At 46.6% G+C, this 26,047-nt stretch overlaps 1 protein-coding gene across 1 annotated transcript in view; it reads right to left on the bottom strand.

The window, feature by feature from the left end:
* The window catches only part of LOC116041915 (interferon-induced protein 44-like), a 47,745-nt gene that overhangs the window by 31 nt on the left and 21,667 nt on the right, over window positions 1-26,047 (bottom strand). The window contains exons 6-7 of the mRNA XM_036004617.1: window positions 19,406-19,506; window positions 1-193 (exon numbers count right to left, since the gene is read on the bottom strand). The exon at window positions 1-193 is cut by the window's left edge and continues 31 nt beyond it. Of these exons, the coding sequence (XP_035860510.1) occupies window positions 1-193; window positions 19,406-19,506 (294 nt within the window). The remainder of the gene's footprint in view (window positions 194-19,405; window positions 19,507-26,047) is intronic.

Genomic DNA, 26,047 nt, shown 5'->3' with positions numbered 1-26,047 from the left:
ACCATCCTATTACCATATTGTAATGTAAAGTACTGACATAGTCAGTGAAGTCGTCTCCAAAGTCGATCATTTGTCTCAGTGCACTCAGGATCAGAGAGTCAACATCATCATTGATGTGGATTTCATCACTGTAGTTCTTCACAGGAAAGATGTAGTTCACTGGGATTCCCACTGCAGCACTGAAGTCTTTCACCTGAGTGGTAAACAATGGGAGTTATTGTGTTTTCTCTGCTCATATACTGAAAATATTTGGACTACAGAGTTAACTTTAGTGCGTAACTTTTTGATATTAATGAACATCCGTTACATTCAAGCCATTGTTAAATGAGTTGATACAAACTAAATAAAGCTGCAAGCAGCATTGAACGGGCCCTCGCTCCTCCATACGCGTCGGGGTTACTGGTGAATACGACTTCATGCATTCATGCATTTGCGCAGATGTCGGACACAGCGCGCATGGTGGAGTGTGTGGCGTTGGAAAGGTGCATGTAAATGTTGTACAAAGCATAGGGGGCAGGGCCAACATTTACCAATGAAGAAGAAACTCTCTGCTGAGTTTAATGACACCTCACACAAGACGCTACCTTAAATGGGTCAGCAGTTATGAAAGGGGGCGTGGCCTGCATGAGTACATGAGCGTGGTTAAAGTATAGGGGAGGGGGGGCTCAATATCACATGGAGACCACACATTATAAGTTCCTTGTCAATTTTGGTCTGTAGGTGTCCTCAGACCTGGACCCTTGTCAATCGTGACAAATTTCAGGCAGATACGACAACGTACACTCAAGTTACAACAACTTCTTTGTTCATCAATAAATGCTCAAAAAGGCCGCCACGCCACGCCCACACCGTCAGACGAAAAGTTTTGCTTTTAATGCCTTCACATCGTTGAAGTCTTTAAATGATACAGACAGAATTTGAAGTCAATCTGATGAAATCTCTAGGAGGAGTTCATTAAAGTATAGCACCTACTTCCTGTTGCCACTAGGTGGCGCTATGACTTTAAGTAAACATCAGCCTGTAGATGTCCACAGAGTTAGAGTCTTATGAGTCATGAAACGTTTGGGCCAGATTGAACAATGTACACTCGAGTTACACCCACTTCCTGTTTTGAAGGCGAAACGCACAAAATGGCCGCCCCGCCACGGCCACGCCCTATGACGAAAAGTTTTTCTTTTAACAACTTTTCATCTTTAACGTCTTAAGATGGCACAGACCAAATTTGAAGTTGATCGGATAAAATCTCTAGGAGGAGTTTGTTAAAGTACGACATGTGGAAATGGCCAAAATCGCACTAATTTCGAACTTTGAAATCAAAATGGCGGACTTCCTGTTGGGTTTAGGGTATGGCTGCAATGATGTTTTATGTACACCTTGACATGATACATATGTCTACCAACCGCGACAGGTTTATGCACATACACACAAACACACACGCACACACACACGCACACACACGCACACACACACACACACACACACACACACACACACACACACACACACACACACACACACACACACACACACACACACAAATTTAGGTTGTCCATGGTTATCAACAAGTAGAACTACTCTTTATGCTTTTCAATAAGTTATTTATTTAAATCTATTATTATTCTAGTTCTCATGGCTGTGCTGTGTTGTGTATTTATTTTGCTTGACTGTTTCTTCCTTTCATTCTCCCTCAGTTGTTTTCTTATATCAGCTGTTTATTGCTGTTGTTCGGCTGGCTGCCTCTTTGTCAATTTTGTTGTTGTTGTTTTTAGGGGTCCAAGCCCGAGTCTGTAAGAATGGGCAATAGCAAAGCTAAGCCGTTCATACAGCAGGGGCCTGTTTCACAAAACCAAGATAAGAGATTAAGCCGGGATTTATCAGTTATCCTGGATGATTTTAGCCTTGACTCGGTTTCACGAAAGTGGAGGCACATAAATCACCATGGAGATTTATTCTGTGCAGCTAGCCTGCTCCCGACCAGGCTAACAGCCAGACTAACAGCTAGCCTGCTCCCAACCAGGCTAACAGCCAGGCTAACAGCTAGCCTGCTCCCGACCAGGCTAACAGCCAGGCTAACAGCTAGCCTGCTCCCAACCAGGCTAACAGCCAGGCTAACAGCTAGCCTGCTCCCGACCAGGCTAACAGCCAGGCTAACAGCTAGCCTGCTCCCGACCAGGCTAACAGCCAGGCTAACAGCTAGCCTGCTCCCGACCAGGCTAACAGCCAGGCTAACAGCTAGCCTGCTCCCGACCAGGCTAACAGCCAGGCTAACAGCTAGCCTGCTCCCGAACAGGCTAACAGCCAGGCTAACAGCTAGCCTGCTCCCGAACAGGCTAACAGCCAGGCTAACAGCTAGCCTGCTCCCGACCAGGCTAACAGCCAGGCTAACAGCTGGCCTGCTCCCGACCAGGCTAACAGCTAGCCTGTTCCCGACCAGGCTACCAGTCAGGATTTATTAATCCTGGAGCCTTTTCTGATCACCCAGCAGTGGTTTTACTGTTATATTGTTATCAGCCTGGATTAAAATACAACAGGTGCATATTGCTGTTCATTTAAGTACAGTTATTATTTAAAGTTGGGACCATTATTTGTTTTTATAATTATTCATGTGACAGTCATCGTTACTGTTATATTGCTGTATGCAGACTGCTGTTCATATTGTTGTTAGAAGTTTGATGAATATATTATGACAGTTGTTGAGATAATTAGAAAAAGCTGATAACATTTCAAATGTGTTTTAAATGAAGTCTGTTACTAAGGGCAACACATACAACGCTGTACATTTCTATAGTTGACCAATGCACCTCGAATTATTTTAGTTGATTCATTTTTTTTTTAATTCTTTAAACAATAAGGATCATGTTTGTTCCTCTTCCATGTGCATGGTATTTGGCATTCTTAGCACACAAATTATGTTGTCCAGTAAACTGGGACTATAATTTGGGAGGATTGTACAATTTAAAGAACATATCCTAATTGTACAATCCTCCCAAATTATAGTCTTAGTTCACTGGACCAGTAACTATCTAGTGATGGAGGCTACTGTACATTCATGTAACAACAGGGAGAGGACACCCCAATGGTTTTAGACCTTATATTTAGCTGGGGGGGGGGGGGGAAATAACTGATGAATATACTCTGTTCCATTCATGTTTACAGTGTGCATGGGATTATCACTTAATTATCTTTATAGTTTCTAGACTTTAGAGTCACATTTCTTCAGTGTCTTTATTTTCTATGTTCATATATACAAGGGAGCAAGGCATATAATATGTAGAGAAGGAAACTCATCCTCTATAAAAAATAAAAAAAACACGAGAAAAAGCGTGGCAGATAATAGCGGACCGACTGAATGATAGTATAAAATATACATTTATGAACTACTGCTCTTAACTGAAACCATTCAATGAGTCACTGTCATCTGCAAAAACCAACAGTTGTACACTTTGCATTAAAAGCGAGCAGTGGAAGTTAATATGACTTAGGAAATGTATATTTCAGCCCATGAGAGAGAGGGAGAGAGAGAGAGAGAGAGGGAGAGAGAGAGAGAGAGAGAGAGAAAGAGAGGGAGGAACAGAGTGAAAGATATTTATGCATCATATTCTAGTGTTGTAGAAAACTGATCTTCATGGTAAATTTCCTGAGTAACATTATCTTCTGCTTACTTTTAAGGCAAAGAGTACAACTGTTAATTTGTTAAATGATTAGTAGCCTGATCCTTGAATGGTATGATTGTGACGGCTCCAGTTCAGAGCAGTGGTCAGTTAATGTCTATATTTAGTCTGATTACACATTCAGTCGGTCCGTGATCGTCTGCTACTCTTTCTCTCTCTGTTTCATTACAGCGACCGTGTTTCTTTTCTTTTTCTACAAATAATGTGTTTCACGTCATCATACTTCCACAAGAAGCTGCTGCTCACTCTGTAGAAAGTATGAACAATGATTATTCTCCATTTTGGCGTCAGGAAATCTGTGATTGACCTCGCGGTCTTTTGAGGAAAGCCGTGGACGCTCATCTATCTGAATTACTTCAGCCTGACTCAACCTAGTCTCTCCTCCTCAGCCTAACCTAGTCTCTCCTCCTCAGCCTGACTAGACCTAGTCTCTCCTCCTCAGCCTGACCTGGTCTCTCCTCCTCAGCCTGGCTCCACCTAGTCTCTCCTCCTCAGTCTGACCTAGTCTCTCCTCCTCAGCCTGACTAGACCTAGTCTCTCCTCCTCAGCCTGACTAGACCTAGTCTCTCCTCCTCAGTCTGACCTAGTCTCTCCTCCTCAGCCTGACTAGACCTAGTCTCTCCTCCTCAGCCTGACTAGACCTAGTCTCTCCTCCTCAGTCTGACCTAGTCTCTCCTCCTCAGCCTGACTAGACCTAGTCTCTCCTCCTCAGTCTGACCTAGTCTCTCCTCCTCAGCCTGACTAGACCTAGTCTCTCCTCCTCAGCCTAACCTAGTCTCTCCTCCTCAGCCTAACCTAGTCTCTCCTCCTCAGCCTGGCTCAACCTAGTCTCTCCTCCTCAGCCTGACCTAGTCTCTCCTCCTCAGCCTGACCTAGTCTCTCCTCCTCAGCCTGACTAGACCTAGTCTCTCCTCCTCAGCCTGACTAGACCTAGTCTCTCCTCCTCAGCCTGACCTAGTCTCTCCTCCTCAGCCTGGCTCAACCTAGTCTCTCCTCCTCAGCCTGGCTCAACCTAGTCTCTCCTCCTCAGCCTGGCTCAACCTAGTCTCTCCTCCTCAGCCTGGCTCAACCTAGTCTCTCCTCCTCAGCCTGACTAGACCTAGTCTCTCCTCCTCAGCCTAACCTGGTCTCTCCTCCTCAGCCTGGCTCAACCTAGTCTCTCCTCCTCAGCCTGACCTAGTCTCTCCTCCTCAGCCTGTCCTAGTCTCTCCTCCTCAGCCTGACCTAGTCTCTCCTCCTCAGCCTAACCTGGTCTCTCCTCCTCAGCCTGGCTCAACCTAGTCTCTCCTCCTCAGCCTAACCTGGTCTCTCCTCCTCAGCCTGGCTCAACCTAGTCTCTCCTCCTCAGCCTGGCTCAACCTAGTCTCTCCTCCTCAGCCTAACCTAGTCTCTCCTCCTCAGCCTGACCTAGTCTCTCCTCCTCAGCCTGACTCCACCTAGTCTCTCCTCCTCAGCCTAACCTAGTCTCTCCTCCTCAGCCTAACCTAGTCTCTCCTCCTCAGGCTGACCTAGTCTCTCCTCCTCAGCCTGACTCCACCTAGTCTCTCCTCCTCAGCCTGACCTAGTCTCTCCTCCTCAGCCTAACCTAGTCTCTCCTCCTCAGCCTGACCTAGTCTCTCCTCCTCAGCCTGACCTAGTCTCTCCTCCTCAGCCTGACCTAGTCTCTCCTCCTCAGCCTAACCTGGTCTCTCCTCCTCAGCCTTGCTCAACCTAGTCTCTCCTCCTCAGCCTGACCTGGTCTCTCCTCCTCAGCCTGACTCCACCTAGTCTCTCCTCCTCAGCCTGACCTAGTCTCTCCTCCTCAGCCTGACCTAGTCTCTCCTCCTCAGCCTGACCTAGTCTCTCCTCCTCAGCCTAACCTGGTCTCTCCTCCTCAGCCTTGCTCAACCTAGTCTCTCCTCCTCAGCCTAACCTAGTCTCTCCTCCTCAGCCTAACCTAGTCTCTCCTCCTCAGCCTGACCTAGTCTCTCCTCCTCAGCCTGACCTAGTCTCTCCTCCTCAGCCTAACCTGGTCTCTCCTCCTCAGCCTAACCTAGTCTCTCCTCCTCAGCCTGACCTAGTCTCTCCTCCTCAGCCTGGCTCAACCTAGTCTCTCCTCCTCAGCCTAACCTGGTCTCTCCTCCTCAGCCTGGCTCAACCTAGTCTCTCCTCCTCAGCCTAACCTGGTCTCTCCTCCTCAGCCTGACCTAGTCTCTCCTCCTCAGCCTAACCTAGTCTCTCCTCCTCATCCTGGCTCAACCTAGTCTCTCCTCCTCAGCCTGACCTAGTCTCTCCTCCTCAGCCTGGCTCAACCTAGTCTCTCCTCCTCAGCCTAACCTAGTCTCTCCTCCTCAGCCTGGCTCAACCTAGTCTCTCCTCCTCAGCCTAACCTGGTCTCTCCTCCTCAGCCTAACCTGGTCTCTCCTCCTCAGCCTGACCTAGTCTCTCCTCCTCAGCCTGGCTCAACCTAGTCTCTCCTCCTCAGCCTGACCTAGTCTCTCCTCCTCAGCCTGACCTAGTCTCTCCTCCTCAGCCTGACCTAGTCTCTCCTCCTCAGCCTAACCTGGTCTCTCCTCCTCAGCCTAACCTAGTCTCTCCTCCTCAGCCTGACCTAGTCTCTCCTCCTCAGCCTGGCTCAACCTAGTCTCTCCTCCTCAGCCTAACCTGGTCTCTCCTCCTCAGCCTGGCTCAACCTAGTCTCTCCTCCTCAGCCTACCTGTGCTCACTAGTCTCTCCTCAGCCTAACCTGTCCTCTCGCCTACTCTCTCCTCAGCCTGACCTAGTCTCTCCTCCTCAGCCTGGCTCAACCTAGTCTCTCCTCCTCAGCCTAACCTGGTCTCTCCTCCTCAGCCTGACCTAGTCTCTCCTCCTCAGCCTAACCTGGTCTCTCCTCCTCAGCCTGGCTCAACCTAGTCTCTCCTCCTCAGCCTAACCTAGTCTCTCCTCCTCAGCCTGACCTAGTCTCTCCTCCTCAGCCTAACCTAGTCTCTCCTCCTCAGCCTGGCTCAACCTAGTCTCTCCTCCTCAGCCTGACCTAGTCTCTCCTCCTCAGCCTGACCTAGTCTCTCCTCCTCAGCCTAACCTGGTCTCTCCTCCTCAGCCTAACCTAGTCTCTCCTCCTCAGCCTGACCTAGTCTCTCCTCCTCAGCCTGGCTCAACCTAGTCTCTCCTCCTCAGCCTAACCTGGTCTCTCCTCCTCAGCCTGGCTCAACCTAGTCTCTCCTCCTCAGCCTAACCTGGTCTCTCCTCCTCAGCCTAACCTGGTCTCTCCTCCTCAGCCTGACCTAGTCTCTCCTCCTCAGCCTGGCTCAACCAAGTCTCTCCTCCTCAGCCTAACCTGGTCTCTCCTCCTCAGCCTGACCTAGTCTCTCCTCCTCAGCCTAACCTAGTCTCTCCTCCTCAGCCTAACCTGGTCTCTCCTCCTCAGCCTGGCTAAACCTAGTCTCTCCTCCTCAGCCTGACCTAGTCTCCTCCTCAGCCTAACCTGGTCTCTCCTCCTCAGCCTGACCTAGTCTCTCCTCCTCAGCCTAACCTAGTCTCTCCTCCTCAGCCTAACCTGGTCTCTCCTCCTCAGCCTGGCTAAACCTAGTCTCTCCTCCTCAGCCTAACCTGGTCTCTCCTCCTCAGCCTAACCTAGTCTCTCCTCCTCAGCCTAACCTAGTCTCTCCTCCTCAGCCTGTCCTAGTCTCTCCTCCTCAGCCTGACCTAGTCTCTCCTCCTCAGCCTAACCTAGTCTCTCTTCCTCAGCCTGGCTCAACCTAGTCTCTCCTCCTCAGCCTGGCTCAACCTAGTCTCTACTCCTCAGCCTAACCTAGTCTCTCCTCCTCAGCCTGACCCGACCTAGTCTCTCCTCCTCAGCCTAACCTAGTCTCTCCTCCTCAGCCTGACCTAGTCTCTCCTCCTCAGCCTGGCTCAACCTAGTCTCTCCTCCTCAGCCTAACCTGGTCGCTCCTCCTCAGCCTGACCTAGTCTCTCCTCCTCAGCCTGACTCCACCTAGTCTCTCCTCCTCAGCCTGACCTAGTCTCTCCTCCTCAGCCTGACCTAGTCTCTCCTCCTCAGCCTAACCTAGTCTCTCCTCCTCAGCCTGACTCCACCTAGTCTCTCCTCCTCAGCCTGTCCTAGTCTCTCCTCCTCAGCCTGACCTAGTCTCTCCTCCTCAGCCTAACCTAGTCTCTCCTCCTCAGCCTGACCTAGTCTCTCCTCCTCAGCCTGGCTCAACCTAGTCTCTCCTCCTCAGCCTGGCTCAACCTAGTCTCTCCTCCTCAGCCTGGCTCAACCTAGTCTCTCCTCCTCAGCCTGACTCCACCTAGTCTCTCCTCCTCAGCCTGTCCTAGTCTCTCCTCCTCAGCCTGACCTAGTCTCTCCTCCTCAGCCTGACCTAGTCTCTCCTTCTCAGCCTGACCTAGTCTCTCCTCCTCAGCCTGACTCCACCTAGTCTCTCCTCCTCAGCCTGACCTAGTCTCTCCTCCTCAGCCTGACCTAGTCTCTCCTCCTCAGCCTGACTCCACCTAGTCTCTCCTCCTCAGCCTGACCTAGTTTCTCCTCCTCAGCCTGACCTAGTCTCTCCTCCTCAGCCTGGCTCAACCTAGTCTCTCCTCCTCAGCCTAACCTAGTCTCTCCTCCTCAGCCTGACCTAGTCTCTCCTCCTCAGCCTGACCTAGTCTCTCCTCCTCAGCCTAACCTAGTCTCTCCTCCTCAGCCTGACTCCACCTAGTCTCTCCTCCTCAGCCTGTCCTAGTCTCTCCTCCTCAGCCTGACCTAGTCTCTCCTCCTCAGCCTAACCTAGTCTCTCCTCCTCAGCCTGACCTAGTCTCTCCTCCTCAGCCTGACCTAGTCTCTCCTCCTCAGCCTGGCTCAACCTAGTCTCTCCTCCTCAGCCTGGCTCAACCTAGTCTCTCCTCCTCAGCCTGGCTCAACCTAGTCTCTCCTCCTCAGCCTGACTCCACCTAGTCTCTCCTCCTCAGCCTGTCCTAGTCTCTCCTCCTCAGCCTGACCTAGTCTCTCCTCCTCAGCCTGACCTAGTCTCTCCTTCTCAGCCTGACCTAGTCTCTCCTCCTCAGCCTGACTCCACCTAGTCTCTCCTCCTCAGCCTGACCTAGTCTCTCCTCCTCAGCCTGACCTAGTCTCTCCTCCTCAGCCTGACTCCACCTAGTCTCTCCTCCTCAGCCTGACCTAGTTTCTCCTCCTCAGCCTGACCTAGTCTCTCCTCCTCAGCCTGGCTTGGCCTTCGTGAAACACACCAAGCCAGGATGCTCAGATTAGACTAGGTCAAGCCTCGCCTTATCAGTTATCCTGGATTTATATATTCTGCTTTTGTGAAACAGGCCCCAGGGCTGTAGAACCCTATTGTTTTTCTACTGATTAATCATCATAGTCATTATTCTTCTCCACCTAAAACTCCGACTACAGCTTAAACCGTACATGGTGGGGGGTTGCCGTTTTCAGGACTGGTCTGAAAGTCCGCAAGGACCTCAGGCGCAAAAATTGACCCACTTCCACCACTAGGTGGCGCTATAGCAGAAAAAAAACATGTTTGACCCTATAACTCCCACACCGTACAGCGGACATTTAAAACCCATATATCCACGTGATCGCTGGATCCAACTGAATCACGTGATATAGGCCACGCCCATTTCCGTCTAGACTTTTATGAGTGAAAAATCGCAATTTATCAAAAACCTACTTTTTCGAACTCCTCCTAGACCGTGCGACCGATCTGCACGAAATTTGGAAAGTAGCATCTCCAGATGCGCCGGACAAAACGTTAATAGAAATTATTTTGATAGGATAAAAATTGCGCATATTACGCACAAACAAATTTGTGTAGCTAACTATGAAAACACCAACTTTGCCATATCACGGTTAAAATAAATTCTATCAACGGCAAACTTTAGATTCTTGTTTGCCGTGACCCTCTGGAGCTCCCCCACGCGTTTTACAAAAATTGGTCACTAGGGGGCGCTACAAGTACAAGAAGTTTATATCTCAAGAACCGCTCATCCGATATTTACAAAATTTGTTGGATACCATCTAGGGACAGTCCTGAGGCCATCCCTAGAGTGGGGTACTGAGGGGTCAAAGTGGGCGTGGCCTATGGGACCCAAGTCTAGATTTACTACTTACACTAACGTGAACAACTTTAAATTTACAGGGTAGATAGACAATGGGTCATGGACCACACCTACCAAAAATTACACATGTGGACCACTAGGTGGCGCTATAATGTCTTTTTGCCTTTAACTCCCACATTGCACATCGCACATTAGAAATCCTTACATCCACGTGTTCCTTGAATCAAGCTGAATCACATGATATAGGCCACGCCCATGCGCAATGCGCAAAAACTTCTTTTTCGAACTCGTCCTAGGCCGTGCGACGGATCAGCACAAAACCTGGTAGGTAGCATCTCCAGATGGACCTGACCAAAAGTTACTCAAGGAATTTTGCTACGTTAAAGTATGCGGAGTTGACGACCAAACAAATTTTCGTAGCTAGCTACCACACACGTATCATATTGTATCTCGGCCAAATTAAATGTTATCAGCAAATAACTTGAGATCATTCTTCAACATCCCACTACGATGCTGTGTACCAAATTTGACAAAGATCAGCCTTTAGGGGGCGCTATAAGCAACCTTTATTTGTTTTGGCCAATAACTCAATGCATTTAAATGGGAAAATTGCAATTGCAATATCTCTGCCAGAGTAAATGCAATCACCACGAAACTTGTGGTGCTCGTTCGGCATGCCGCTCTAAGGCTCTGTACCAAATTTGGCGAATATCGGCCATTAGGGGGCGCTATAATCAACGTAGACGTGTTTTGGCCCTTTTACTCAATGTTAATGACATATTTCAATGGAAATGTACCACAGACCTTGCAGCTCACACTTCTCAATATTTACTGACGTTTGCCTCTTACTGTTAGGTTTTGTTTTTTACTTTTGCTTTACTCCTTTGGTTTTTTACAATAAAACAAACTTCTTAACCCACCTGACAAAGTTTCTACAACCTTCACAGTGGACAAATGCAACTCTTTTCTCTCACTTTTTCAATCCAAAATCAACACCATTCATAGGCGCCGATATCGTGCAATTGGGCTCGGCAACCGTCGTCACTGTGCAGTGCATTCTGGGACGTAAACAAGAGGACGCCGCCATTTTGTGAGGCCGTAGTTACCATAGAGAACAGCAGTTACAGTTACACGAAAATAATAGTGTAGAAAAACAATGTTGAGAAGTCGATTAAAAGAACAAAATGTACTATACAGAGACAAACTTCTACCGGACGCAAGAAAACGGTCCCTGGAAAAGATGACATTGATCGGAAATCTGGATCCGTATGACATACCTGCAAGTGACTGTCCTCGAGACCCAGACGATTTACCTCCTCTGACATTTCCAGATATTTTTGAATATTTAGTCTGTGGTGTGAGTGCTTATACCGAGGCTCAGTTTTGTAATTTTAAATCTATGGATGCCCACGTTCCGTTCACAAATGGCTGGGTCCATGACTTGGAAGCCTACAAATCGCCGAGTTGTGAAAACACCGTCATTCGTACAAAGGTGTGTATCATCTTGCTTACCTAACTTACCTGTGATTAGTGAAACACACATTTTTACTAGGGCTGTCAAAATAACGCGTTAATTTCGATTAATTAATCTGAGAAAAAATAACGCAGATTAATCCATTCCATATTGAGGTTTGACCCGGAGCCGTTCTAGCCACCATTGGACTGTAAAATGAAGGAGGGAGACGAGAATGTGCTGCCTGGATCATTAACTGGAACATTTACTGTAAAAATCTTCTTCCTGCCAACCCTGGCTACCGAAATCTGGAGCCACTGATATGTCTGCTCTTCTCTCTGATGCTCTGAAGACGATACAGGAAACACAAACACCGCTGCATCTGACGCTAGTTAACACTATACTCAACAGCAGCTAACATTAGCCTACCACTAGCTAGTTAACACTATACTCAACAGCAGCTAACGTTAGCCTACCGCTAGCTAGTTAACACTATACTCAACAGCAGCTAACGGTAGCCTACCGCTAGCTAGTTAACACTATACTCAACAGCAGCTAACGTTAGCCTACGGCTAGCTAGTTAACACTATACTCAACAGCAGCTAATGTTAGCCTACGGCTAGCTAGTTAACACTATACTCAACAGCAGCTAATGTTAGCCTACCGCTAGCTAGTTAACACTATACTCAACAGCAGCTAACGTTAGCCTACCGCTAGCTAGTTAACACTATACTCAACAGCAGCTAACGTTAGCCTACCGCTAGCTAGTTAACACTATACTCAACAGCAGCTAACGGTAGCCTACCGCTAGCTAGTTAACACTATACTCAACAGCAGCTAACGTTAGCCTACCGCTAGCTAGTTAACACTATACTCGACAGCAGCTAACGTTAGCCTACCGCTAGCTAGTTAACACTATACTCGACAGCAGCTAACGTTAGCCTACCGCTAGCTAGTTAACACTATACTCGACAGCAGCTAACGTTAGCCTACCGCTAGCTAGTTAACACTATACTCGACAGCAGCTAACGTTAGCCTACCGCTAGCTAGTTAACACTATACTCGACAGCAGCTAACGTTAGCCTACCGCTAGCTAGTTAACACTATACTCGACAGCAGCTAACGTTAGCCTACCGCTAGCTAGTTAACACTATACTCGACAGCAGCTAACGTTAGCCTACCGCTAGCTAGTTAACACTATACTCGACAGCAGCTAACGTTAGCCTACCGCTAGCTAGTTAACACTATACTCGACAGCAGCTAACGTTAGCCTACCGCTAGCTAGTTAACACTATACTCGACAGCAGCTAACGTTAGCCTACCGCTAGCTAGTTAACACTATACTCGACAGCAGCTAACGTTAGCCTACCGCTAGCTAGTTAACACTATACTCGACAGCAGCTAACGTTAGCCTACCACTAGCTAGTAGCTGGATTAAACACGGTTCCAATGCTGACAGCTAACTCTGAACGGTGTAGAGTGTGACTGTGTTTTACTGTAGAGGACTGGGACTCAACACCAGGATGTAACAATCTGCAGCTGCCGAGCTGCCGTCGGAAACACAACACAGACGGTGCGTTCAATGAAACTGGTAAACTACAGCTTCGTGGTGCATTTGAAGTTATTGTAAATGTCCTTGGTGGTTGTTTTTGTCGTTCAACAGCAATTTACTAGTGAAATAAGTTATTGTTATTGTTATACATTATTATTAAATCATTTAATTTTGACCATATGGCCTTAGCAATAAACAAGCCGTTCTTTAATGTCACCAACTGTTGTTTAGTACCCTTTGTTTTCTTTTCTTTTTTTACTTTCTTAAAAAGTTATCGGTTCAGGCACCGTTAATTATGTATGCGATTAATTTTGATTAATTAATCACAGAGTCTGTAATTAATTAGATTAATTTTTTTAATCGATTGACAGCCCTAATTTTTACACAATATTTAATCAATACCTAACTTACCTGTGATTAGTGAAGCACATTTTTACACAATATTTAATCTATATATATATATATATATATATATATATATATATATATATATATATATATATATATATCTATATATATATATATATATTATACTTGTGCCCACTGCTCTTTTCATTGACTGATGTTCTGTATGTACACAGGTTGAGATCGAGTGAGCCTCCTCTAAAGCCCTGGGTCATTGTGAGCAGCGCTGGGGAGGTGGAATGTGTCCATTGTACCTGCATGGCAGGGATAGCTGAGACCTGTACTCATGTAGGTGCCCTCTTGTTTAAATGGAGGCAACAGTTTGAATTCGTGGCACAAAGACAGTCACTGATGTGCCAGCATACTGGGTTTTGCCCAGTAACTTGAGCAAGATTCACCCAGAACAGGGATATAGGATCAACTACACCTCCTCAGTTGCACAAAGGAAGACATTAGAACAGCGAATAAATACAAAGTCCACAGCACCAGCCATAAGGAGTCGGGCACAGAAACGGAAACCTACTCCAGGTTATCTTGAAGATTTGTCACCGCTACTTGATACGTTACTGCACCATAGCAAGGCCGTTGGTTTGTCAGGAATGGAGAAGTACTATGCACAATACACACAACACACAGCTGCTGCACCATCCTCTGCTTTACCTCCATGCCTGGCAAAATCCCTGTATGATGAAAGCATAGATGCCAGTGACCTGTCTGCGGTCCTGCTGGCCTGTGAGAAGCACATGAATGCTGTAAGTGTGACTGACGAGCAGGCAGTAGCTGTAGAAGAGTACACCAGGTAACAACATCTATCGTCTGGTGGTATGGTTACAGAAGCGGAAGAATTACAGCATCAAAAATGCATGCTGTATAAGCCACCTCTCTGGAGACGCCATCCCACACAGTTTTGAAGCAGGTGTGTTACCCACACACACAGCAGACGGTATCAACTGTCCAAACCAGATGGGGTATCAGTCATGAGGGGGATGCTAGAAAGGCCTACACTGAATCCAGAGCTTCAGCTCACACAAACTGCAAAATCCAACAGTGTGGCTTCATAATTAACAGCAGCTTCCCTGAAGTCGGAGCGTCACCGGATGGCCTGACTATGTGTGACTGCTGTGCCAAGGGCTGCCTGGAGGTGAAATGTCCTTTCAAGTATCGATCCTGCAGCATCCAGCAGGCATGGGACATGAAGGACAAAGACTTTTGTCTCCAGTTGTCCTCAAACAAGCTTCAATTGAAAAAAAAACACCGCTTCTACACACAGATCCAGACACAGATTTATGTCACCCAATCAAATCACTGTGATCTTGTTGTTTGGACTGAAAACCATGTCACCGTGGTGCGTGTCTTTCCAGACCAGGAGTTCTGGGAACCTCGTCTACAGAAAGCACAAGAATTCTTCAGAAAAGTGTGCCTCCCAGAACTTGTGGCAAAATATTACTCTAAAGAACATGCAGCCTCATGTTCCAAGTGAAAGACAGCAGTAGAAAAGAAGTGGCTGTTTCTAAAAGAATTGAACTACTCAGTTAAGGTGTTTTTAAGAGTATTAATCTGTTACTTGAAATTCAGTGTTTCAAAGTAGTTCAACACAAGAAGCACAACAAACTAAACATTGCACTTTGCAAGAATTGTTTTTATTAAAAAATAGTTTTTAATGATAAAATTGTCATTGAAGTATTTAATGTACAAATAGCATACCATGGTACACACACCAAATACAAACATGTTCAATCTCAGGAGGGTACCACACACACACACACACACACACACAGACACACACACACACACACACACACACACACACACACACACCAAATAGAAACAAAAAATGTCTCCTGGGGTCTTTTAACCCATACCTGCAAACTCAGAAGGGCTGAAAAAGGTGACCCGTTATAGAGAGGTAAATACAGGGAAAACAACATTCTCCCGGTGCTAAAACGATACTTTTAAAACAGTGCCTGAACCGAAAGATTTAAATATCTATTTTATTTATTTATTTTTTATAAAAAGGGAGCACAAAACGACAGTCGGCGACATTAAAGAACGGCTTGTTTATTGCTAAGGCCACAGGGTCAACAGTCTTCGGATCTACACAATTCACGTGGATGACATTTTCCCCATTCAAAACGGTGATTTTCACCGAGAAGGGACTAGTTTGCAGGTATGTTTACCATTTAACATGCACACTTTTCGGTTTCATCTGGCCTTACAACAACACTTGGACATTAACGATCTTATCAAGAAGGGTCAATTCTTCATCTTTACAGGGAAGCAACAAACTAATTGGTATTGTGTTATGTAATAGTGTGTACTTATTGCGCAAGCTACCTATTACCCTTTCTACATGTATCCTAAGGTGTGCTATAGCACGTGTGTCTTCCACATCCTTAGCATCGAGTTGACATCTGCTTTTAGTGAATGCAGGAATTTTAACTTCTGCGCACATCATTCCCACACTGTCTTTAATGTTAAAGCCTCGGTCCGCTAACACTAAATCGCCAGGCAACAGTTTGTTGAGAAGCCCACAATTCTCGGTTATGTGCTTGTCAGATGCTCGTCCCCCCCCATCCCTTTGAAATAAATGAAATCTGGCCTTGGGGGGTTATTCCTATCAAGTATTTAATTGTGTGTGTACCTTTGTAGTGGGAAAAGGATTGTGCGTGTGCCATTAAATTTGACGGCCTCTCTGTACGTATTTCCACACAGTCAACAATAATCGCAACACGCTTTCCAAAAGCTTCTAAAAACTGATGTGGCATTGTGGCTTGTAAACAGTGTCTCTCAGGCCAGTACAACAAGGGAGTAAGGCGTGCATACAGCACATGTATGGTGTCGGCAAAGGTAGCAGAAAGGGTTCTACGTGACACATTAAAAATGTGTGAAAGATGCTGGATTGGAAGATCAAGCCTTAGACGAATGAGTGTCAGTAAGACCATTTGAAATTGTGACAGCTTCTTTGCAACTGGCAGGAAGGGCTTAACAGTAGTAAACATTGACAACAAAATCACTTAACATGGAAGTCCTGGATAATATCGTACCTTCTCTGTATTATCTTTGAAAAACTCTTCATCCATCTTCAATTTGTTTAACTCAGACTTAAGCTCCCTATTTTCCTGCAAAAGACGGGTTAGTTCTGCACTGCTTTGCTCACAGAACTCTGCTCTTAGTCTCTTAGCAGCTGGTTCGTCTGTTTCTGTCTGTTCTCTACATTCCTCTTCTTCTGCAGCTCCTGCCTCGGCATGATCCCCATGCTCTTCTTCTGCAGCTCCTGCCTCGGCATGATCCCCATGCTCTTCTTCTGCAGCTCCTGCCTCGGCATGATCCCCATGCTCTTCTTCTGCAGCTCCTGCGTCTGCTTGATCTGCCTCTTCTTCAGCATCTTCTTGGACTCCATCTCTGTCATCTTCGTTCATGTTGTTTTGTTCATTTTGGCCTCCTCCCTCAGATTCTCTTAAATGATGTCTATGTTGTCTGCGGCCATGGCGATCTGACACTGTAGCTGTGACCTCAGAGTGACCCAGGTGCAGGGTTGGAGCCCAGTCTGGATGAGACTCGTCCATCTCATATGCTGGTTTACCTTTGGGGAGACAAAAGTATCAATATTATATTCTGTATTTTTAGGTTTGACTGAACTTAAATGATATCTCAAATGTATGGATGGAAATTAACTGTAGACTACCACAACCACTATAGCAGTTGACTGTATTTTAGTAATTGCATTAGTATATGTTCAACAACAACACATCTAATAGTGAGGTCTGTGTAACGTACATAATGGAGGTACGCTAGTAAAATTACGTTTTTTATTCACCTTATTTCCCTCCCAAGAAGACTAATAAATAGACAATGAGATATTATTTTATGATAGGGTTTCAGTTCATAGGTCGCGTGCACACAGATAAAGTTAGCCTACTATCAAATAATGTTAGTCTGTAAGCATGTTTGGTTCCACACTCCCATCGTAGCTGTCACAGGCATTGCTTGGACAGTATGTCACTGATAGGAAATCAACCCAATGTGAAAAGTCTATGCAACGTTAACGCTAATTTGTTTTGCCAACTAGCTTAACGTTAACGTTACATCCATCCGAGGAAATGTGTGGTTAACGTGACGTTACCTAACGTGTCTTAATACCAAGATAACGTCACATATTGTATTCCGATAATAATAATAGCCGAGTGCTTTGTTTTGATCACATTCATTCAGCGCGCTTTATTGGAACTAGCTTAAGCTAGCTAGTAGTTAGTAGCTAGCTAGTTGCTTAGGTAACCTGACTTAGCTTGCTCACTTTGTCACAAAGTCGAGAGATTAGTGCCAAGTTACATAATGCAGAGGAACCTCTGACTAGCTACTCCTCTCAGGAAAAGAACACAATGAGAACACAATAATTTGCTAAATGAAGTTTATCTTCTTTACCTGAATGAAAATGCCTGGAACACACTTTCAATGATCTTGGGATTTCTGCGAAGAGTATGTCCGTGCGTCCATCCGTCTTCGCTTAGTTACCGCGGAAACATGACTCCCTTCATTCTGTTTCCAGGCAGGAAAACAATAAAAAGAAAGTCCGTTGTCTATTTTTTTGCCCCGTCGATCGTGTGAACGCACATTACATCCAACAACACAACAAGTTCTTCTCTCTCTCTGTCTCTGTCTCTGTCTCTCTCGCTGTCTCTCTCTCTCTCTGTCTCTCTCTCTCTCTCTCTCTGTCTCTCTCTCTCTCTCTCTGTCTCTCTCTCTCTCTCTCTCTCTGTCTCTCTCTCTCTCTCTCTCTCTCTGTCTCTCTCTCTCTCTCTGTCTCTCTCTCTCTCTCTCTCTGTCTCTCTCTCTCTCTCTCTCTGTCTCTCTCTCTCTCTCTCTCTCTCTCTCTCTCTCTCTCTCTCTCTGTCTCTCTCTCTCTCTCTCTGTCGCTCTCTCTCTCTCTGTCTCTCTCTCTCTCTCTCTCTCTCTCTCTGTCTTTCTCTCTGTCTCTCTCTGTCGCTCTCTCTCTCTGTCTCTCTGTCTCTGTCGCTCTCTATCTCTCTGTCTCTCTCTCTCTCTCTCTCTGTCTCTCTCTCTGTCTCTGTCTCTCTCTGTCTCTCTCTCTCTCTGTCTCTCTCTGTCTCTCTCTCTGTCTCTCTCTCTCTCTGCGAGTGGCCTCACAAAATGGTGATTTTTCCCATCAGCCACCGCGGCGCTAGAGTCGTGACGTCACGCCCCCAAGCCCAATTAAACATTGCCGTTGGTGCTAAGTGGAGCGTCTGTCATAGTGTGATTGGTTATGTTGGTGTCATTGATTCTTAATTTCCCACGAAGCACCCACGGAGGAAAACATAAATCGGCGCCTATGACGCCATTTGCAACAACGTGACCACCTCCCCCGCTCCTTCAACCACCACACCTGCCTCCCCCCTCCACCCTCTCGGTCACTCTCTCATTTCTCTCTGCTGTCTCCCGCTGTCAGGGGGGTTAAGAAGTTTGTTTGTTGTAGAGAATTCTTAAAGGTAGTCCGTATAAGCGTGGAGGTGAACTGTTGACCGCTACGTTTCCAACGCGATGTACCGCAGGCGTCGCTGCTCACGGCTCTCGATATTTAGCGACGTTTGCCTCCCCGCCGCCCGACTTCGGGTTCCGCTTTTGCGCGCTCCCCGGGGCGTCGGGGGCGACTGCCGTGAGTGGCTTGGGCCCCGTCATAACTGCTTGTTTGTTGTTGTTGTTTATTTGTTTTTCTTCCCCAAGTGTTGTAGGGGGCGCTAGCGAGGCATTTTTTCACACCTATCTACAAAACCCTTAAAATATCAAATTGTTCACAAGGCCTGATGCAAAGTTTGGTGAGTTTGTGAGTATGATAAGGACCCCAAAAAGGCGATTAATTGGCCGAAAAAAAAAAGAGGTTTCTATCCTATTCAGTTTCAATAGGGCCTTGGCCACCGTCTGAGCTCGGGCCCTATTCAGCTCCACACAACTCTCTGTGTTTCTCAGTATGACTATGTTCAGAAGATTGTGGCGTCCGGTGACTTTCCTGCAGAAAATCGAGTGAAGATAATGAGCTCTTCTGAAGAGTCCGTCATGTTTTTGAATCCTCCGTGTCTCCATGGTTACTAGCAAATGTTTAGAAGAAGGGGGGGGTGGGGGGTGGTGCGCGATCACGGAAGGCTTGTATCATGTGGATGCGCCACAGAATTGGTGTCATTACTCAGAATTACTCAGGGGGCGACAAAAAATACGCACTATAGCTTTAAATCAGGTCAGGTTATATTTCTGTATGGACTCAGAAAGACAGAAACTCACCTTTTTCTTCAGGTTCTGGCTCTTGTACACATTCTTCAGATCCTTTTCAGTTTCAGGACAGGCTGAATCAATGTAGGTGCCTATTGCCATTTGGGGAATCCCTGCAGACAGAAACACACTCAGTATTTTAGCTTTTTCAGGAAGTCTTTGTTCATAAAATAAATAAAAAAACAGAACAATCTGTTGGTCAGACAACAAAGTTTCTAATTTATAAAAACTATATATATATATATATATATATATATATATATATATACATATATATACATATACACATATATATATATATATATATATATACATATATACATACATATATATATATATCATACATATATATGTATATATATATATATATATACATATATATATGTATGTATATATGGGTGGGGAGGCAAACGTCGGTAAACATCCAGAGGCGTGAGCCGCGACGTCTGCGGTATGTCACCGTTGCAAACGTAGCGGTCAACAGTTCACCTCCACGCACATACAGACTACAACAATGATATACGGATAGGATCGGAGATGAAAAGTTCAACTGACACGTAACCGTGATCAGCTTCGTGGGAATTTAAGAATCAATGCCACCGACATAACCAATCACACTATGACAGATGCTCCACTTAGCACCAACTGCAGTGCTTAATTATAAATGAATGTAGCCTACTGGCAGTCTGGCACACGTGGGTGCTCAGTATTTTCATCGGCGCATATGAATGGTGTTGATTTTGGATTGAAAAAGTGAGAGATAAGAGTTGCATTTGTCCACTGTGAAGGTTGTGGAAACTTTGTCAGGTGGTTTAAGAAGTTTGTTTATTGTAAAAAACCAGAGGAGCACGCAAAAGCGAAAACCAAAACATAACGTAGGAGGCAAACATCAGTAAATATTGAGAAGTGTGAGCTGCAAGGTCTGTGGTACATTTCCATTGCAAATATGTCATTAACATTGAGTAAAAGGGCCAAAACCCGTCTACGTCGATTATAGCGCCCTCTAATGGCCGATCTTCGCCAAATTTGGTACAGAGCCTCAGAGCAGCATGCTGAACTAGCACCACAAGTTTCGTGTTGATTGCTTTTACTGTGACAGAGATATTGCAATTGCAATTTTCCCATTTAAATGCATTGAGTTATTGGCCAAAACAAATAAACGTTGCTTATAGCGCCCCCTAAAGGCCGATCTTCGCCAAATTTGGTACACAGCATCGTAGTGGGATGTTGAACAATGATTAAGTTCTTTGCTGATAACGTTTAATTTGGCCGAGATATGATATGATACGTGTGTGGTAGCTAGCTATGAAAATTTGTTTGGTCGTCAAATGCGCATACTTTAACGTAGCAAAATTCCTTGAGTAACTTTTGGTCAGGTCTGTCGGTACACGATCCGTTCTGCCTGCACGATCCGTTCTGCACATGCGCAAGACAATACTGTTTTACCGAGGATACGACCTGCACGATCTGTTCCACGCTAGCCTATGGCTAGCCTCCACCGGGAAGCTAACGTTAGTTTAGCTAACAGCTAATTCGGCTAACCGCTAGTTGACAGCTAGATTCAGTCTAAAATAACGTTAACTCAAACTTAATGGGAAAAGCAGCTACAGCTAAATTAAGACTTCACAGTAATAACAATAAAGACAAGTATTGAGTGATTGTATTTTAAATGAGCACAAGTAAAGTAGAACTGACGTAACAGCTGTTATATGTTATATATGTTAGGTGTTTGTTATATATGTCAACGTTTATTTTCAAGTTTTATTTTGAGGGTCTTTTAAAGTTATTACATGCTGTCTCAGCTAGCAGTTAGCCGAATTATCTGTTAGCCAAACTAACGTTAGCTTGCCTGTGGAGGCTAACGGCAGACCGCTACAATCAGCTAGCGGTTAGCCGAATGAGCCGTTAGCTAAACTAACGTTAGCTTGCCTGTCGACCGGAAGCGTGGAACAGATGCGCGAACATTTTGCGCATGTGCAGAACGGATCGTGCAGGCAGAACGGATCGTGTACCGACAAGGTCTATCTGGAGATGCTACTTACCAGGTTTCGAGCTGATCCGTCACACGGCCTAGGACGAGTTCGAAAAAGTTGGTTTTGCGCATTGCGGAAAAAAACTTAAGCGGAAATGGGCGTGGCCTATATCATGTGATTCAGCTTGATTCAAGGAACACTTAGATGTAAGGATTTCTAATGTGAGAAGTGTAATGTGGGAGTTAAAGGCAAAAAAACATTATAGCGCCACCTAGTGGTCCACATGTGTAATTTTTGGTAGGTGTGGTCCATGACCCATTGTCTATCTACCCTGTAAATTTAAAGTTGTTCACGTTAGTGTAAGTAGTAAATGTAGACGTGGGTCCCATAGGCCACGCCCACTTTGACCCCTCAGTACCCCACTCTAGACATGGCCTCAGGAGTGTCCCTAGATGGTACCCAACAAATTTTGTAAAAATCGGATGAGCAATTCATGAGATATAAACTTTTTGTACTTGTAGCGCCCCCTAGTGACCAATTTTCGTAAAACGGGTGGGGCACCTCCAGAGGGTCACGACAAACAAGAATCTAAAGTTTGGCGTTGATAGCATTTATTTTGGCTGAGATATGGCAAAGTTGGTGTTTTAATAGTTAGCTACACAAATTTGTTCGTGCGTAATATGCGCAATTTTTATCCTATCAAAATAATTTCTATTAACGTTTTGTCCGGCCCATCTGGAGATGCTACCTGCCAAGTTTCGTGCAGATCGGTCACACGGTCTAGGAGGAGTTCGAAAAAGTAGGTTTTTGATAAATCTCGATTTTTTTACGCATAAAAGTTTAGGAGGAAATGGGCGGGGCCTATATCACGTGATTCAGTTGGATCCAGGGTACACGTGGATATATGGTTTTTAAATGTCCGGTGTACGGTGTGGGAATTATAGGGCCAAACGCGTTTTTTTCTGCTATAGCGAGACCTAGTGGTGGAAGTGGGTCAATTATTGCGCCTTCCTGAAAATGGCAACCCCCCACCATGTACGGTTTAGGCTGTAGTCAGAGTGTTGGGCGGAGAAGAATAATGACGAAGATTAATCAGTAGAAAAACAATAGGGTTCCACAGCCCTGCTGTATGAACGGCGTAGCTCTTGCTACCGCCGGTTCTTGCAGGCTCGGGCTTGGACCCCTAACTAGTTCATAGTTCTTTTTTCCCATATGTTGCCGCAAGCTATTATTTTTCAAAATTATTGCCACAGCCCATATAGAACCACAGACAGCAATTATTTTATCAGTTTTAAAGCAGCCATATTATGCTCATTTTCAGGTTCATAATTGTATTTTAAGGTTGTACCAGAATAGGTTTACATGATTTAATTCTCTAAAAACACCTTATTGTTGTTGTACTGCACCGCTCTCTCTCACTGCTGCAGATCCTCTTTTCACCTGGTCTCTGTTTTAGCTACAGAGTGAGACCTCTTTTCTTCTTCTTCTTCTGTACTATCTTTGATTGCACTCGCACATGTGCAGTAGCTCAGATGTAGATCATGTCAGCTAGCTAGCTCCATAGACAGTAAAAGAAAGGCTGTTTCTACAACTTTGGTCAGTTACAAGGCAGGATTAGCTGGGAGACTTCTAAATGAGGGCGCACATGTAAGTAGTTCTTTTGTAGATTATGGTGAACTTGTGTGTGTTGTAGCAGTGCTTTGCTATTGAGAACGAGGTAGCATGCTAGCGTTAGCATTAGCGTTAGCATGCTAATGCTAACGCTACGAGCTAATGGTTAGCGTTAGCATGCTAATGCTAACGCTACGAGCTAATGGTTGCGGTTAGCCTGCTTGTTTCGGCTTGTGACATTACAAGCCGTGACGATTTTGAACAGTGTAACTACCCTGGTCATGAAGGAGTCCACACTTCATACTGATGTCCATATTCACCTTTATTCCTTATAGAAGTATGATGGAACACCGTGAAAACGTGTTCGCCTGGTAGACCAGCAGTAGAATAAAACAAAACAGGAGCTTAACAGTTCGCTATTCACTGTCGCCAGTTTTTCTCCTCCGTTCGCGCTTCTCACCAATACATCCGGCCCTGAATCTTGTAGCTTACCAAAATAAAGGTCGTTTGTACTGAATATACCAAAAGACAAAATACAACTCAGTTTAACTCATAAAGAACTCAAAATTCAGTGAACAATGTTTTATAAGCCTCTCCTGGAACCATCACCTTATCGTGGTGGAGAGGTTTGTGTGTCCCTATGAACCTGAGGGCTGTGTTGTCTGGAGCTTTGTGCTCCTGGTAGGGTCTCCCAAGGCAAAATGGTCTCAGGGGAGGGGCCAGACAAAGAATGGTTCAAAAACCCTATGAAAAAACGAGGTAGAGATGGAGTGACCCTGCCCGGAGGAAGCCCGGGGCCCCCGTCTGGAGCCAGGCCCAGATGGAGGGCCCGTCAGCGAGCGCCTGGTGGCCGGGTTTGCCACGGAGCCCGGCCGGGCACAGCCCGAAAAAGCTACGTGACACCTCTCTCTCCAACCCATGGGCCCACCACCTGTGGGAGGAACCGCTGGGGTCGGGTGCGCTGCCACATGGGTGGCAGTGAAGGTCAGGGGCCTCGACGGACCAGACCCGGGCGGCAGACGCTGACTCTGGGGACGTGGAACGTCACCTCTCTGTGGGGGAAGGAGCCGGAACTTGTGCGGGAGGTGGAGCGCTACCAGTTGGATCTGGTGGGGCTTACCTCTACGCACAGTCTCGGTTCTGGAACCATACTCCTGGATAGGGGTTGGACTCTTTTCTTCTCCGGAGTTGCCCAGGGTGTGAGGCGCCGGGCGGGTGTGGGGATACTCACAAGCCCCCGGCTGAGCGCCGCTACGTTGGAGTTTACCCCGGTGGACGAGAGGGTTGCCTCCCTACGCCTGCGGGTTGTGGGGGGGAAAACTCTGACTGTTGTTTGTGCGTATGCACCAAACAAGAGCTCGGAGTATTCGGCCTTCTTGGAGACCTTGAATGGAGTCCTGTATGGGACTCCAGTGGGGGACTCCATAGTTCTGCTGGGGGACTTCAACGCGCACGTGGGAAATGATGGAGACACATGGAGAGGCGTGATTGGGAGGAACGGCCTCCCTGATCTAAACCAGAGTGGTTGTTTGTTGTTGGACTTCTGTGCTAGTCATGGATTGTCTATAACGAACACCATGTTCGAACATAGGGATGCTCATAAGTGTACTTGGTACCAGAGCACCCTAGGCCAAAGGTCAATGATCGATTTTATAATCGTTTCATCTGATCTGAGGCCGTATGTTTTGGACACTCGGGTGAAGAGAGGGGCAGAGCTGTCAACTGATCACCATCTGGTGGTGAGTTGGGTCAGAGGGTGTGGGAAGACTCTGGACAGACCTGGTAAGCCCAAACAAGTAGTGCGGGTAAATTGGGAACGTCTGGAGGAGGCCCCTGTCCGACAGACTTTCAACTCACACCTCCGGCGGAGCTTTTCGTGCATCCCTGTGGAGGCTGGGGGCATTGAACTCAAGTGGACAATGTTCAAAGTTTCCATTGCTGAAGCTGCGGCGGGGAGCTGTGGTCTTAGGTGCCTCAAGGGGCGGTAACCCACGAACACCGTGGTGGACACCGGTGGTCAGGGAAGCCGTCCGACTGAAGAAGGAGTCTTTCCGGGATATGTTATCCCAGAGGACTCTGGAGGTAGTTGCAAGGTACCGAAGGGCCCGAAGGGCTGCAGCCTCTGCCGTGAACGAGGGAAAGCAGCGGGTGTGGGAAAAGTTCGGAGAAGACATGGAGAAGGACTTTTGGTCGGCACCAAGGTGTTTCTGGAAAACCGTTCGCCACCTCAGGAGGGGGAAGCGGGGAACCATCCAAGCTGTGTACAGTAAGGATGGGACGCTGTTGACCTCAACTGAGGAGGTAATAGGGCGGTGGAAGGAGCACTTTGAAGAACTCCTAAATCCGACTAATACGCCCTCTATGGTAGAGGCAGAGCTGGAGGATGATGGGGAATTGTCGTCAATTTCCCTGGTGGAAGTTGCTGAGGTAGTTAAACAACTCCACAGTGGCAAAGCCCCAGGGATTGATGAGATCCGTCCAGAAATGCTTAAAGCTCTGGTTGTGGAGGGGTTGTCTTGGTTGACATGCCTCTTCAACATTGCGTGGAAGTCGGGGACGGTGCCTAAGGAGTGGCAGACCGGGGTGGTGGTTCCCCTTTTCAAAAAGGGGGACCAGAGGGTGTGTGCCAATTACAGGGGTATCACACTTCTCAGCCTCCCAGGTAAAGTCTACTCCAAGGTGCTGGAAAGGAGGGTTCGGTCGATAGTCGAACCTCAGGTTGAAGAGGAACAATGCGGATTCCGTCCTGGTCGTGGAACAACGGATCAGATCTTTACTCTCGCAAGGATCCTGGAGGGAGCCTGGGAGTATGCCCAACCGGTTTACATGTGCTTTGTGGATCTGGAGAAGGCGTATGACCGGGTCCCCCGGGAGATACTGTGGGAGGTGCTGCAGGAGTATGGGGTGAGGGGGTCCCTTCTCAGGGCCATCCAATCTCTGTACGACCAAAGCGAGAGCTGTGTCCGGGTTCTCGGCAGTAAGTTGGACTCGTTTCAGGTGAGAGTTGGCCTCCGCCAGGGCTGCGCTTTGTCACCAATCCTGTTTGTAGAGGGATTGCAGTTTGGTGAGC

Source organism: Sander lucioperca, chromosome 8, assembly GCF_008315115.2.
Source record: "Sander lucioperca isolate FBNREF2018 chromosome 8, SLUC_FBN_1.2, whole genome shotgun sequence".
Classification (NCBI taxonomy): Eukaryota; Metazoa; Chordata; class Actinopteri; order Perciformes; family Percidae; genus Sander; species Sander lucioperca.
This window is presented reverse-complemented; position numbering and strand designations above follow the sequence as displayed.